Source organism: Aquarana catesbeiana, linkage group LG08 (genome assembly GCF_042186555.1).
Source record: "Aquarana catesbeiana isolate 2022-GZ linkage group LG08, ASM4218655v1, whole genome shotgun sequence".
NCBI classification, from domain to species: domain Eukaryota; kingdom Metazoa; phylum Chordata; class Amphibia; order Anura; family Ranidae; genus Aquarana; species Aquarana catesbeiana.
The window spans coordinates 76,841,506-76,856,428 of NC_133331.1; the positions used below are offsets into that span (position 1 = coordinate 76,841,506).

A 14,923-nucleotide genomic window follows, 5' to 3' on the forward strand; every position below is an offset into this window, starting at 1 on the left:
CTTGCCTGTTTCACCACCCATTCCTGCGGTCTTCACTATCTTGCAGAACAATGATCTCTTTATATCTGACACACTTCCAAGTATTCACTTTAGTATTCACTTTAGTACTCGTAATACAGGGGTAAGGCTTCATTCACACTGGGCTTAAAAAACCACCAGTTCCCTTGGCAGAAAAAAACACTCATATAGAGCGTTTTTGTATAGAAGTTTAGGAAAGCTTAATGCCCTGTACACACGGTCGGATTTTCCGCCGGAAAAAGTGCAATCGAATTGTGTTGTCGGAAATCCCGATGGAGCCCACACACGATCTGACTTTTTCCGTCGGAATTTCCGACACACAAAGTTTGAGAGCAGGATATAAAATTTTCCGATAACAAAATCCGATCGGTTAAATTCCGATCGTGTGTACACAAATCCGACGCACAAAGTGCCACGCATGCTCAGAATAAATTAAGAGACGAAAGCTATTGGCTACTGCCCTGTTACTAGTCCCGACGTATGTGTTTTACATCACCGTGTTGAGAACGATTGGATTTTCATACAATTTTGTGTGACTATGTGTATGCAAGACAAGATTGAGCCAAAAATCTGTCGGAAAAAATCCATGGATTTTGTTGTCGGAATGTTCGATCAATGTCCGGTCGTGTGTACAGGGCATAAGAGTGTTTAGCATTTTTTTCTGCCAGAAAGCTCCAATCAAAGACACAAACCAGAAGGGTTTTTTTTCCTGCTTCTAAACGCTGAGCTTAAAATATGCCTGTAATCGTCCTAATGTGCATGAACACATAGGATAACATTGAGCTGCTGCTACAGGAAAACCAAAAACTCCTGTAGAAGCAGCATACTTTAACCCAGTGTGCATGAACCCTTAGGGGAATGAACCACGACACTCTGCAGGGAACACAGGAATATGACATTCCTGGAGTGTTGAATGTCAGCCAAGCAACTATAGCTCTTAAACATAGGAAGACTGGAGAAGCAGGTAGTGGAACAGGGGAGTATTCAACTGTATCTGCTAATTTAAGCTATAGAGGAGCATGTGACTCACTCCATGTGACATTGTGCCAAAAAGTGTTGCCAACCATCAGTATTTTTACTGGCAGCATGTAAAAAGTGGGTACTTTTCTCCTGCCAGTAAATACCAGTGACATGAAAAGGTTGCCAGTAAAAAATATGGCTGTGACACTCAGCTTGGAACTGCGCATGTGCAGTTCCTGTCTGGAGGCCACCTGATGACCATCCGAGTACCTGCTACAGTGTGTTCGGGTGGCCCCTGCAGGGGGCGGGTCTGGCGAAGGCAGTGCCTGTGCGTTGGACTGGAGTGGACTGAAGGTACTACCTGGCGTGTCATCGTCTGTGCTGCAGCAACCTGCTATCAGTTTCAATGTGAGAGTCAATTTCATGTGTGTGTGTGTGTGTGCCTGCCCATTCTAATTTCTTGCCCTTTATAGTCCTGTCCCTGAGCTACTTACTGACTTAATACAATAGAACCTCGGATTGCGAGTAACGCGGTTAATGAACGTTTCGCAATACGAGCGCTGTATTTTTAAAAATCGTAACTCGGTTTGCGAGTGTTGTCTTGCAAAACGAGCATGATTCAGGCCAAAGCGGTGTGCAGTACTGCTTTTGGCCAGAGGTGGGGGGGAGCCGGAGGCGAGCAGAGCCGAACGTCACGTTTGGAAATGTACAGAAAGGCCCGAGTACAGTACGGCTGACCTCGACAAATCTCAGGTGGAAAGTCTTTCCGAGGTCAGCCAAAGTCTTTCTCTCCGTGCTGTTCTATGGAGGCACTTGTGTGTGCCTGAGGACAGCGGTACTGCAGCTGGGACAGTCCTGGAACAGTGAGAGGTGCCAGGTAAGTGTTTAGGGATGGGGGGTGTAGAACAGTTAGTAGGGTGTTTTACTGCAGTTATGTTTTAATGGGAGTGTGTGGGTGTTTCTTTGACTTTTTATGTGAAGATGTGGCTTTATTATCTTGTCGTTGTCATTATATTTTGTTGTCTCTCTTCCTAAGATCGAGAATATAGTTTCTATATTTGAAGTAAACAGACGTGGCTTTCCATATAAAATTGAGGATTTTGAAAAATATCCTTGCTTCAGAAATGAGAAAGATACAAGTCCAGAGATCCGTGAAGGGGTTTGGTACTATGCTGAACCAGATGTTTACAGACTGCTGAAGGTAAACTGAGAAAACAAGGACTAAGGACACTACATCTTAATAAAAAAATTTTTTGACACAATAACACCTATAAATAAACAACCAGGATTGATGTATAAGAACTAATAAAAGAGTGACCTTTTAGATGTTCATTCACATCAGGTGCGGTGGAACTGTATTGGGTGGCTATTCCAGCAGACCGCCACCACCACCAGCAAAATGCTTTGTCTTCGGTGTGGCCGGTTCCCACCATTGCATTGTGGTGGTGCGCAGCTGTACTTTTTTTCCCAGCATAGCACAGTCACCGTGTACTGTATAAAATGTAATGAAATGTCACTGTATGACATTTCAGTAAAGATTGTTTAAAAAAAAATGCGAAAAGAGATCGGCACATGGGCACTGCAATGGATACACCACATACCAGACGCTGCGTTGTAATGCAGTGGCTGCTGTGAATGGATCCTAAACCATTTCAGCTACCTGTAGCCTCCAAGAAATTATTTACACTCTACTAACTTGTAAACTGAGCTCTTCAATGGAGTACCATGGGTGCTGACTTATCAGTAATAATACAGTATCAGCCAAGACAGGTTTTCAAACCTGAAATTGCATTAAACCATAGCACAAAAAGTTCTAGGGAGTCCATGTAGATCCAATATTAGTTAAAAAAGCCAGCACGCCAAACTGAAAATCCAGATTGAGAATTTACTGAAGTCGCATATCAGCAAAAGGTTAACACCAATGTTTTGAAGGCACAATGACATTATTTTTTTATCAAGATAACAAGCAGGAGGAACAAACCGAGTATCTAGATATACTGTATATATCCATCAACAATGCAAACAGCTGACCTACTCCTATCTGCATATAGACCAAACCATGGATAAGCAAAAGAAAAAGTCCCCACATCTTTGTACAGCACTGACATGACAATAGCTCTCTATTGCCACGTCCCTGGATTTATTTGTAGAAGGATTCTTCAGCCCTGTAGTAATTATTTTCAAGAATGAGTTCTAGGATTTAGAGAATGGATTCTATGGGAATTGTGATAACCTGTCTGGTAAATAAGTGTTTTGGCATCAGTGGCTCCATGTCTATTGGAAATGTTATATAAGGAACTGATGTCTATGCTGGCCAGAGCCTAGTCAGATAAAAAATCCTTCCCAGGAAGTCACTGGTGATGGCAAACAGCTGGGATTTGTAGTCCAGGAACTTGGCCAGTGGTTCAGTGATGCTTTCAAAACCAGATACAACTGGTCCATATTTGAGAGTAGTTAAACCTTTCTAGATCTTTGGTAATCTATATGTAGCGCAGTGGTTTTTGCCACCTAAAGTACTGTAAATAATGTGATGTTCTTTAAATAAGAGTTTGGCTCCCTCTAGTGTCCTCTGAAAGAGTCAGACGGATTCCTTGGGGGACTTGGAAGGCCTGCGAGAACAGCTGTCCGAGCTGAAGAGAACAGGAGTTATCCGAGAGTCTCGGAGTCCTTATTCCTCCCCAATAGTGGTAGTAAGGAAAAAGAATGGGTCACTGCGGTTGTGCATCGACTACAGGACATTGAACCGAAGGACCATTCCTGACCAATATACCACACCCAGGATAGAAGATGCCCTACAGAGCCTGTCAGGGGCAAAGTGGTTAAACTTGCTGGATCTGAAAAGTGGATACTATCAAATCCCCATGCACCCTGAAGATGGGGAGAAGACTGCTTTCATTACCCCTGTAGGATTCTTCGAGTTTGATCGCATGCCACAAGGTCTGTCTGGCGCCCCAGCCACCTTCCAGAGATTGATGGAGGAGACTGTGGGTGACATGAACCTGATTGAAGTATTGGTATACCTAGATGATATCATTGTGTTTGGCAAGACTTTGGAAGAGCATGAAGAGCGCCTGGAGAAGGTCCTGAACAGGCTCCATGACGAAGGCCTGAAGTTCTCCATGGAAAAGTGCCAGTTCTACCAACCTTCAGTCAATTACCTGGGCCTCATCGTGTCTGCCGAAGGAGTGGCCACAGACCCTCAGAAGCTGGAAGCTGTCACCTCCTGGCCCGAGACCCACCAATGTAACCGAGCTTAGGTCATTTCTGGGATTCTGCTTGTATTACCGGAGATTTGTTGAGGGGTTTGCTCAGATAGCTCGCCCGCTCATTGAGCTATTGAAGGAGGAAGACGATGATCCAGACTCATTCAAGTCTGTAAAAGCAGCAGGAGGAGCCAGGAAGCCCAAAGAGTCCATACAAGAGCAGTGGACCACCCAGTGTGAAGAGTCTTTCAAGCAGTTAACGTGGAGCCTCACAACTGCTCCAGTTTTGGCCTATGCAGATCCAGCCAAGCCATACAAACTGCACGTAGATGCCAGTCGAGATGGGCTGGGCGGAGTACTGTACCAAGAACATGATGGACACTTAAGGCCTGTCACATACGTGAGTCGGAGTTTGGCACCTGCAGAGAGGAATTACCCCACCCACAAGCTTGAATTCCTGGCCTTGAAGTGGGCAGTAGTGGACAAACTGAGAGACTACCTATATGGCGCAGAATTCATCATCAACACAGACAACAACCCTCTCACATACCTGCTCACTACTGCAAAGCTGGATGCCATGGGTCATAGATGGTTGGCCGCCTTATCAGGTTTTACCTTCTGTTTGAAGTACCGGCTGGGAGTCGGGAACAAGGATGCAGATGCTTTGTCGAGAAGACCCCACTGTTCCCGAGACTTCTCAGAGGAATGGACCCAGCTCACCCCTGAAGGCGTGAGGGCCCTTTGTGAAGGGACAGAACAGCAAGTAAAAGGTGGGGCCAGGGCTGAAGAAATTGGAGTGTCAGCTGCTGGAGAGCCCAGATGCTACTGCAACATCACCCAATTCAGAGATGAAGGTCTGCCAAAGCTTTCTAAAAAGGACCTGCGTAGGAACCAGTTGGAAGACCCCCTCTGCAGTTTGGCATTGAAGGCACTAGAGAGCCAACGTCCCGACTTACTTCTTACTGACTCATTAAAAGAAGGCCGTTTATTACACCGAGAGTGGGATCGGTTGCAGTTGCAACAAGGGGTGGTCTACCGAAGGGGCCCCTCTGAAGATCCTGAAGAGAAATGGCAGTTGTTCTTACCAGAGAAACATAACATCAAGGTGTTGATCGCTTTACATGATCATCATGGCCATCTGGGGTCTGAGGGGACTTTCCAACTTATGAGAGACAGATTCTATTGGACCTACATAAGGATTGAAGTTGAGAGTTACTGCCATTCTTGCCTTAGATGTATTCAAAGAAAGACTTTACCTCAACGAGCCACCCCAATGGGCCACCTGTAGAGCCAAGGATCATTGGATCTGGTGTGCATTGATTTTCTATGCTTGGAGTCTGACCTGAGTGGGCAGAGAAATGTCCTGGTGTTAACCGACCAATTCACCCGTTACGCCCAGGCATTTCCCACAAGAGATCAACAGGCATCTACGGTGGCCAAAATCCTAGTAGAAAAAATTCTTCATCCATTATGGCCTACCACAGCATATCCACTCAGACCAAGGGAGAGACTTTGAGAGTAGTCTCATTAAAAGACTCTTAGATTTGTTGGGCATCCAGAACTACTCCTTACCATCCTCAAGGAGATCCTCAACCAGAGAGATTCAACCGAACTCTCTTAAACATGCTGGAAACTCTAACCTCTGAGCAAAAACAACACTGGAGCAAGCACATAACGGCCAAAGTGCACGCTTACAACATTACTACAAGTGATGCCACAGGATACTCTCCATACCGCTTGATGTTTGGACGGGAAGCCCGGCTACCAGTGGATCTAGCTTTCAGCACATCTCTGGACCATACCTCAGCAACTTCTCACAGAGGGTTTGTGGACAGACTGCGGAGAAGCCTGAAGACTGCCTACAATAAGGCTCAAGCTGCATCAAATGCCAGAGGACAGAGGAACAAGAGAAATTTTGATCTCAGGGTGCGAGTACAAGACTTACAACCGGGAGACAAAGTTTTGTTGAGGAATCTGGGTATACCTGGGAAGCACAAATTGGCTGATCGCTGGAAGTCACAGCCCTATGTTATATGCAAACAACTCCCAGGGCTGCCGGTGTACCAGATTCGGCCAGAAGGAGGTACAGGGCCATTAAGGACTTGGCATCGAAACCACCTTTTGCCTCTATCAGAAGCAGTCCGGGTAACCCAGCAGGATTTAACATCTACCTCCACCACCTCTCAGAGACTGACACCAGTGACTAGGTCCCAGTCTAGGCCTCTTGCTACAGATGATGAAGGCAGCGAGGAAGAAGAGATGGGAATAGGCTGGCTGTGGTCATCTCACACGCCAGAGGTTGATACCAACCCTTTCCCTCGCACAAAGGTGACAGACAGTGGAATTCTTCAACCAGAGGCCCCTGAATTTGTGAACCAAATAGGCCTTCTGAAGGCTCTCCACACTCCGTGCAGGAAACACTCTGAGGGTTCTTTATCCTCCAGTGAAGCTGAGATACAAGATACTGAAGTACCAGAGGCTCCACCACCTCTCAGAGACCGAGACCAGTGACTAGGTCCCAGTCTAGGCCTTTTGCTACAAATGATGAAGGCAGCGAGGAAGAAGAGATGGGAATAGGCTGGCTGTGGTCATCTCACATGCCAGAGGTTGATACCAACCCTTTCCCTCGCACAAAGGTGACAGACAGTGGAATTCTTCAACCAGAGGCCCCTGAATTTGTGCCACAAAATAGGCCTTCTGAAGATTCTGAAGGTTCTCCACACTCCGTGCAGGAAACACTCTGAGGGTTCTTTATCCTCCAGTGAAGCTGAGATACAAGATACTGAAGTACCAGAGGCTAAAGTGGAGAAGGACAGTGTCAGTGTGCAGATAGCACCAAAACCCAAAGAACAGAGAACAAAGAGAATTATCCAACCACCCAAGAGACTGACCTATGACATGCTGGGCAAATGCTCAGAGGAGATTTATCCTGCTGCAAAAAAGAACTTCTGAAATGCCTGGTCCCTCCACTGCTGATTTAGTGAAGGACAACCTCGTCTCACCCCTGGCACATCTATACAAGACACCACGGTGTCAGTTACAGGTGTACGGAACAATCTCCCTTCACATGATAATTGATGGGAGGCTCCTCTCTCAGTTCTATGTCATCGCTTGAATGCAAAAACATGTAACAGGTCACAAATTTTGAATATCTTTGGGGACCAAAGATTCAAAGCAGGGGGAGTATGTAATGCAGGGTTTTTTTGCCAGCTAACTTACTATGTAAATAATGTGATGTTCTTTAAATAAGAATTTTGGCTCCCTCTAGTGTCCTCTCTAATGCTATAAAGACTTTTGTTTGGCTTCTGTAATGCCACGCTCCAATGCATTGTGGGAGATGTAGTGAATGAGGAAGTGACTCAGGTGCTAAAACTCAGTCAGCAGACTACTTACCCACATCGCTCAGTTCACCTACCCACAAGGCCAAGTCACCGAACAGCCTGCTGAGTAAGCAAATAAAAGACAGGCATGGCATGTTTCTGGCCTCTTGGGGTGCCATTCAAAGCCTGCCTGCAGGGAAGTCTGTGTGTGGCTGACAGACTGCGGCCTGGAAGGGCGTGGAGCGGAATTGTTTGGCCTCTGAGGAGCTCCAGAGCACAGTCAGCCGAACCAGTGTGTGGATGGCCCGGAGGATCCAAGATTTCTAAAGATTTCCTGCATTACAGTCACATCAGCCATCAGAAGGAGCAGAGCGGTGTGACGGCGCCAGTTCAGAATGGACTGAAACATCAGGAGCAGAGCCTTGCAAGCATCTGGACCTGTGTTGGTGAGTGGGCACTTGCCCAGATAAATACAGTGCACTGTTGCTATTTAAACTAGTTCCAGACTGTTGCTGGGATCTGTAGTTCCACAGGATTGAGTTTATTTCAGACATAGACTGTGTACAGTACAACTTCAAGGTTGTTTTCTCTGTACTGCAAAGTTAATATTGAGTTGCAACCTTATTTAAAGGAGAAGCTCTACAAGTGTATTCTATTGCAAACTTTCAGTTACCAGCCCATCAGTTCTATTATTAATTTACTACCTGCTTGTTTCCTTACCTGGATTTACAAACACTGCAGTACAATCTAATTAAGCCAGCTGAAGAGGAAGAAGAAAAGAGACTTTGTCATTTCCTATACAGCATCATCACTTCAGGTTCACAGAGCTGAACAGTGTACTGCAATTAGGGATGAGCTTCGAGTTTGAGTCGTACCCATGTCCCACCCGAACATCGCATGTTTGACCATTCGCCGAATTTCGAACGTTATGGGCCGTTCGCGCCAAATTTGAGCGGCGCGTCACGGCCCATAATTCACTGCGGCATCGCTGATGATGCATGCTTGACCAATCACAGCGCCGTCTGTACAGAGAGCTGTAATTGGCCAAAGCCAGGATGGCTTTGGCCAATTATGGCTCAGGGGGTTTAGTACATGCTCCACACTATATAAGGCCGCCTGCGTGGCAGCCTTGTGTAGTGTGTTGCGGTGGGGGCGGAGAGATAGACAGAGAGACAGTGTCATTTGATTTCAGTCAGATAGAGTAGGCAGGCGAGTCAGTTAGCTGCACTTAGAGTGTATTGTGTATATGTATGCATCCTAGGTGTTGTGTGTGTATGTGTGTGTGTGTGTGTGTGTATATATATATATATATATATATATATATATATATATATATACACACTGTATTCAGTTTAGCTAGATCCGTTCCTGTTCTCTTCCTACTGGCAGGCAGGTGTTTTTACAGTATTTACAGCTACCTGAAGAAAATTGGTGGTGTTCTTTTGATCCTATTAGTACTGCAGGCAGCTGCAGTATTTACAGTTAGTGTAGTGCATCCTCTGCACAGTGTGCACCTAAAGCTACCTGAAGAAAATTGGTGGTGTTCCGATCCTATTAGTACCGCAGGCAGCTGCAGTATTTACAGATAGTGTAGTGCGTCCTCTGCACAGTGTGCACCTAAAGCTACCTGAAGAAAATTGGTGGTGTTCTTCTGATCCTATTAATACCACAGGCAGCTGCAGTATTTACAGTTAGTGTAGTGCGTCCTCTGCACAGTGTGCACCTAAAGCTATCTGAAGACAATTGCTGTTGTTCTGATCCTATTAGTACCACAGGCAGGCAGCTACAGTATTTACAGTTGGTGTACTGTGTCCTCTGCAGTAGAATTGGAACTGCAAGCCATTTTATGCCGTAGTTATTTTCTGGAAGATCAATCATCATTTTTATTTCTCGCTATAATTTTGTTATGCTTCCATACCTGGCTTCAGCTTTACCAGCAGAAACATCATTGGATGGGACCTTTTAAACACGCATATACCTCTTAGAATTGGTCATCATCAGTGTCATTCAGTCCATTGTGCACACCCAGTATTTTTATATACCTGGCTTTAGCTTCATACTACTAGCAGGAATAGTATCGAATGTGACTGTTTTTAAGCACGCCATATACCTTTGTTGTATCTTATTATTTTAGTGGGAGCAAGTTAATTGTGCACACCCAGCACTTTAGCACATTTGTTTTTATTTGCCAATAGTTTAGGTTTGTCTTTAGGCACTATGCACTTTTCATAGTGGCTAGGTTACCTACAAGGAATCACTACAGCACACAGCATTTATTTACACTAGCATTTGTCAGTTTTTACATTTATTGTGATATTGGCGCACCATTTTTTACTATTTTATTATTGCATTAGTGAGAGAGCACCTTTTTTGGTTGCAGCTTTTATCACTTCATATATATAAATATTTTCTTTTTCACCACACCAGCGCTTGAGTACCAATATCATTATCAATATATATATATATATATATATATATATATATATATATATATACACATCCCAGCTTTGTGCAGCTACATCTCACTGCAGGCCATTAGTATGTCTGGAAGGCCAACAAGGAAAGGCAGACAGTCACAAGCCAATAAAAGAGGGCAAGCAGGCTCTGTGTCTAGAGGCAACCGTGCTGGTCATGGAGATGGTGCATCCTCATCAGCACGTGGCCACGATTGTCTTTTTTTTCGGCAGCTGGCCATGTTGAGCCGCAACATGCGGAAGACTTGGTAGAGTGGATGACCTAGCCATCCTCATCCTCCTCATCCTCTCTCACCCAGGCTCAGGGTACTTTGTCTGGCAAAGCAGCTGCCAACGTGGCCTCTTCCCTCGGGTCAATGGCATCAGTCACTCCTTCCCTAGCCCCACCATGTCCTCCTGAGGAGTCCCCTGAACTGTTTGACTAAAGTGTTGAGTACTTGCTCCAGGAGGATGCCCAGCATTTTGAAGGCTCCGATGATGGTACCCAGCTAGAGGAAGGCAGTAACGTGAGCCCAGAGAGAGGGGGTGCCCAAGAAGGACAGCAATCTGGCAGTCATGTTCCCCCAGCTGCAGCATACTGCCAGCTTTCCTCCAGTAATGAGGAGGGAGGGGATGATGAGGAAGTCACTGGCTCCATGTGGGTGCCTGATAGGAGGGAGGAGGAGGAGGAGACACATCTCCAATGAGGCAGGATGCCCTCCAGGGGCCAGCTAAAGTGCAGCAAACTGACGGCATCACACCGCAGAGCTCCGCATGTGCAGGGCGCTGCTGTCTCTGCGCGTTATTCCAAAAGTTCTTTGGTGTGGGCCTTTTTTGAGATGAGTGCATCAGATCCCACCGCTGCTATTTGCAACATATGTCTCAAGCGTATCTCGCGTGGCCAAAACATTACCCGCTTGGGCATCACATGCTTGACCATATGTCGACCTGTCATGCAGTTTGTTGGCAAGCGTACCTAAGAGACCGACACCAAAGTACAAAGCAGACCTCTCCTTGCTCCTCATCAGCTGGGATCTCCAACCCCACTATACCTTCAGTCCTCTCTGGAACCTGCACTGAGAGGAATGAAGGTGTAGAATTAGGTGTGTCACAGCCAAGTACTTGCGGGCAATCTGCTATCGGTACACCAACGCCCGATTGTACCAGATTTCCCTGTCCCCAGCTGCTGCACCACCGAAAGAAGTTCGCTCCCAGCCATCCACATGCCCAGCGGTTGAATGCTAGCTTGGCTAAATTGCTAGCACTTCAACTGCTGCCTTTTCAGTTGGTAGACTCTGCCCTCTTCCGTGAGTTTGTGGAATGTGCGGTTCCTCAGTGGCAGGTTCCCAAACGCCACTTTTTCTCACAGAAGGCGATTCCGGCTCTCTACCAGCATGTGGAAGGCAATGTCTTGGCCTCGCTGGACGGGGCGGTCAGCGGTAAGGTGCATATTACCACTGACTCATGGTCCAGCAGGCATGGACAGGGACGTTCCCTCTCTTTCACGGCGCATTGGGTGACTCTTCTGGCACCTGGGAAGGATGCAGGACAAGGTGCTGTAGTGTTGGAGGTTGTTCCGCCACCACGCCTCCAAAATGCTACTACTGGTGATTCTGACACACCTCTCTCCTCCACCCCCTCCTCTTCTTCTTCATCTATGGCCTCTTCCTGTGCTGATTTGTCCTCTGAACCAGAGGTGCTCCATAGGCGTTCAAGGGGCTACGCAAGCACGCAGGCCAAAAGATGCCATGCGGTGCTTGAGCTGGTGTGCTTGGGGGACAGGAGCCACACTGGGGCAGAGATTCTGTCAGCTCTGCAGGGGCAGGTTCAGAGGTGGTTGACGCCATGCCAGCTTAAAGCAGGTATGGTGGTTTGCGACAATGGCACCAACCTCCTCTCCGCCCTCCGACAGGGACAACTGACCCATGTGCCCTGTTTGGCTCACGTCCTTAACTTGGTGGTGCAGAGGTTCTTGGGCAGGTACCCGGGCTTACAGGATGTCCTCAGGCAGGCCAGGAAAGTCCGTGTGCATTTCTGCAGGTCATATAATGCCAGTGCTCGGCTGGCTGACCTCCAAAAGGAATTTAACCTGCCCAAAAACCGCTTAATCTGTGACATGCCCACCAGGTGGAACTCAATGTTGGCCATGCTGCAGTGGCTGCACACGCAGCAGAGGGCCATCAATGAGTACCTATGCGACTATGGCACCAGGACAGAGTCAGAGGAGCTTTTTTTTTTTTCCCCACGCCAGTGGCCTATGATCAGGGATGCATGCACTGTCCTGTCACCATTTGAGGAGGCCACGAGGACGGTGAGCAGTGACAGTGCATGCATCAGTGACACTGTCCCTCTTGTCCACCTGTTGGAGCACACGCTGCGTGGAATAATGGACAGGGCACTTGAGGCAGAACAGAGGGAGGAAGAGGAGGACTTCCTTACCTCTCAAGGCCCCCTTTATCCAGACAGTGTTCCTGCGTGCCTGCCGATCACAAAGGAAGAGGACGAAGAGGAGGAGGATTGTGTCAGCATGGAGGTGGAGCCTGGCACTCTGCATCAGCAGCAGTCTTCAAGGGATCATTTACAGTCCGAAGAAACCCATGGACTTGTACGTGGCTGGGAGGAGGTGGCTGCGGATCATGTCATCCTTAGTGACCCAGAGGACTCTGGATCGAATGCCTCAGCAAACCTACGCTGCATGGCCTCCCTGATCCTGCAAAGCCTTCAGAAGGATCCTCATATTCGTGGTATCAAGGGGAGGGATGATTACTGGCTGGCAACCCTCCTTGATCCACGTTACAAGGGTAAGGTTGCGGACCTTATCTTGCCGTCGCAGAGGGAGCAGAGGATGAAACATCTTCGGGAGGCCTTGCAGAAAGGTTTGTGCAATGCGTTTCCAGAGCCTGGGAGGTTACAAGTTCCTGGTCCTCCTGGACAACGTGTTGCTGAGGCTTCGGACAGTCACAGAAGGAGCGGTGGAGAAGGTGGCCATCTGACCGATGCGTTCAGACAATTTTAGTCCGCAGCCCCAAGGTCTGATCGGTTCCAGCAACCATCGCCTGATTCACATGGTGCAGGATTACCTAGGGGCAAGATCAGACTTGGACACCTTTCCCACCAAAAATCCTCTGGGTTACTGGGTCTTGAGGATGGATCACTGGCCAGAGCTTGCACAGTATGTAATTGAGCTACTGGCATGTCCTGCATCCAGCGTTCTTTTGAAACGCACATTCAGTGCTGCAGGAGGCTTTGTAACCGATCACAGGGTGCGCCTGTCCACCGAATCAGTCGATCGGCTGACCTTCATAAAAATGAATCAGTCTTGGAACACCAGCTACCAAGCACCTGATGCTGATGTAACCGATTGATTTTTTTTTTTATTGTGAGATCCCTTCAAGACTGCCTATGCTGAGTGACTATCCTGTTATTCTGAGTCACAATCCTCTTCCTCCTCAATTTTCATGCTGATAGCTTGTAAGAACATTTTTGGTTCTGGGCACCGCCACCAGTGGCCAAGGCCCAATTTTTCCATGTAATTACAATTCTTGATCTAATATTTCACAACAGGGCCCGTTCCTGCGACCACCAAGAGTAACTGTGAGGGCTTACAGTGTTGTAGCAACACCAACACCTAAGGCCCCAATTTCTGCAGAGTATATAGGGCAGGCCCCTACTTTCAAACATCCAGCTTACAAACGACTTCTACTTGGAAACGGAAGGAGACAACAGGAAGTGAGATGAAATCTACCCCTAGGAAGGGAAATTCTCTCCTGTAAGAGTTAATATGGGAAAAACGTGTCTCCTCTTCACTGATGCTTTATCACCAATTCTTGTTTCACTAAAAACCCTACATTTTCAAAAAACATTTGTCATTGGGACAGAAAGTGAGGCGAAATCTTCTGAAGAGGTGCACAGACAGCAAAACAAATGTTACAGGGGTGATAACCCTTCCCTATATTTTCCAAAAAGCTTTAAAATAGATTTTTTGGCTGGAGCTACACTTTAAAAATGTACCAGTTCAAAATTACAAACAGATTCTACTTAACAACAAACCTACAGTCCCTGTCTTGTTTACACCACCTGTATACTGCTGTTCAGAGTATATAGGGCCTGAGGGCCCCATGCCTTTCCTTTTTTTAATTTTGGTGCGGGATTCCCCTTAATATCCATACAAGACCCAAAGGGCCTGGTAATGAACTGGGGGGTGGGGGGGTGTTTGTCTCACTGATTTTCATCCATATTGCCGGGACCCGACATTACATTAAAGCCACAAGCAGTTTTAAATGACTTTTATTCCTTTAAAAATGTCATTTTGTGCAGGGACTGTTCTAAGCACGGGAAATATGCGCCACTTTACAGGCATACTATAGACATCCCCCAGGTACGATATTTAAAGGAATATTTCACTTTTTTTTTCACTTTAAGCATCATTAAAATCACTGCTCCCGAAAAAACGTCCGTTTTTAAAACTTTTTTTTGCATTGATACATGTCCCCTGGGGCAGGAACCGGGTCCCCAAACCCTTTTTAGGACAATAACTTGCATATTAGCCTTTAAAATTAGCACTTTTGATTTTGAACGTTCGAGTCCCACAGACTTTAATGGGGTTCTAAAGTTTGCGCAAACTTTCGGTCTGTTCGCAGGTTCTGGTGCGAACCGAACCGGGGGGTGTTCGGCTCATCCCTAACTGCAAACCGGGGGGGGGGGGGCCTTGAGTAAATTATATGGACAAATGTATTGTATTTCAGTGCTGCATGGTGCTTAATAATTTTCTGCAGGTTTGGTGTTTGCACTGAGGTTGGAGTGGGAAGTGGGAGTGGGAAGGTGCTCAATATCTGGGCTTTATCATATTGACATTACTTTTTGCCTGTCTGCATATGCTCCTCAAGTAACCATTGAGTTTTGGTTTTCACATACACCTTAATTGTTATTACTTTAATTCTTTATATTGGAATGACCACTGTGTCTAATG

General features: G+C 46.6%; 1 protein-coding gene across 1 annotated transcript in view; it reads left to right on the top strand.

Annotated features, from left to right (window-relative positions):
• Window positions 1-14,923, top strand: part of LOC141105857 (alpha-2-macroglobulin-like protein 1) — a 295,295-nt gene that overhangs the window by 135,797 nt on the left and 144,575 nt on the right. The window contains exon 16 of the mRNA XM_073596002.1: window positions 2,015-2,179. Within this exon, the coding sequence (XP_073452103.1) occupies window positions 2,015-2,179 (165 nt within the window). The remainder of the gene's footprint in view (window positions 1-2,014; window positions 2,180-14,923) is intronic.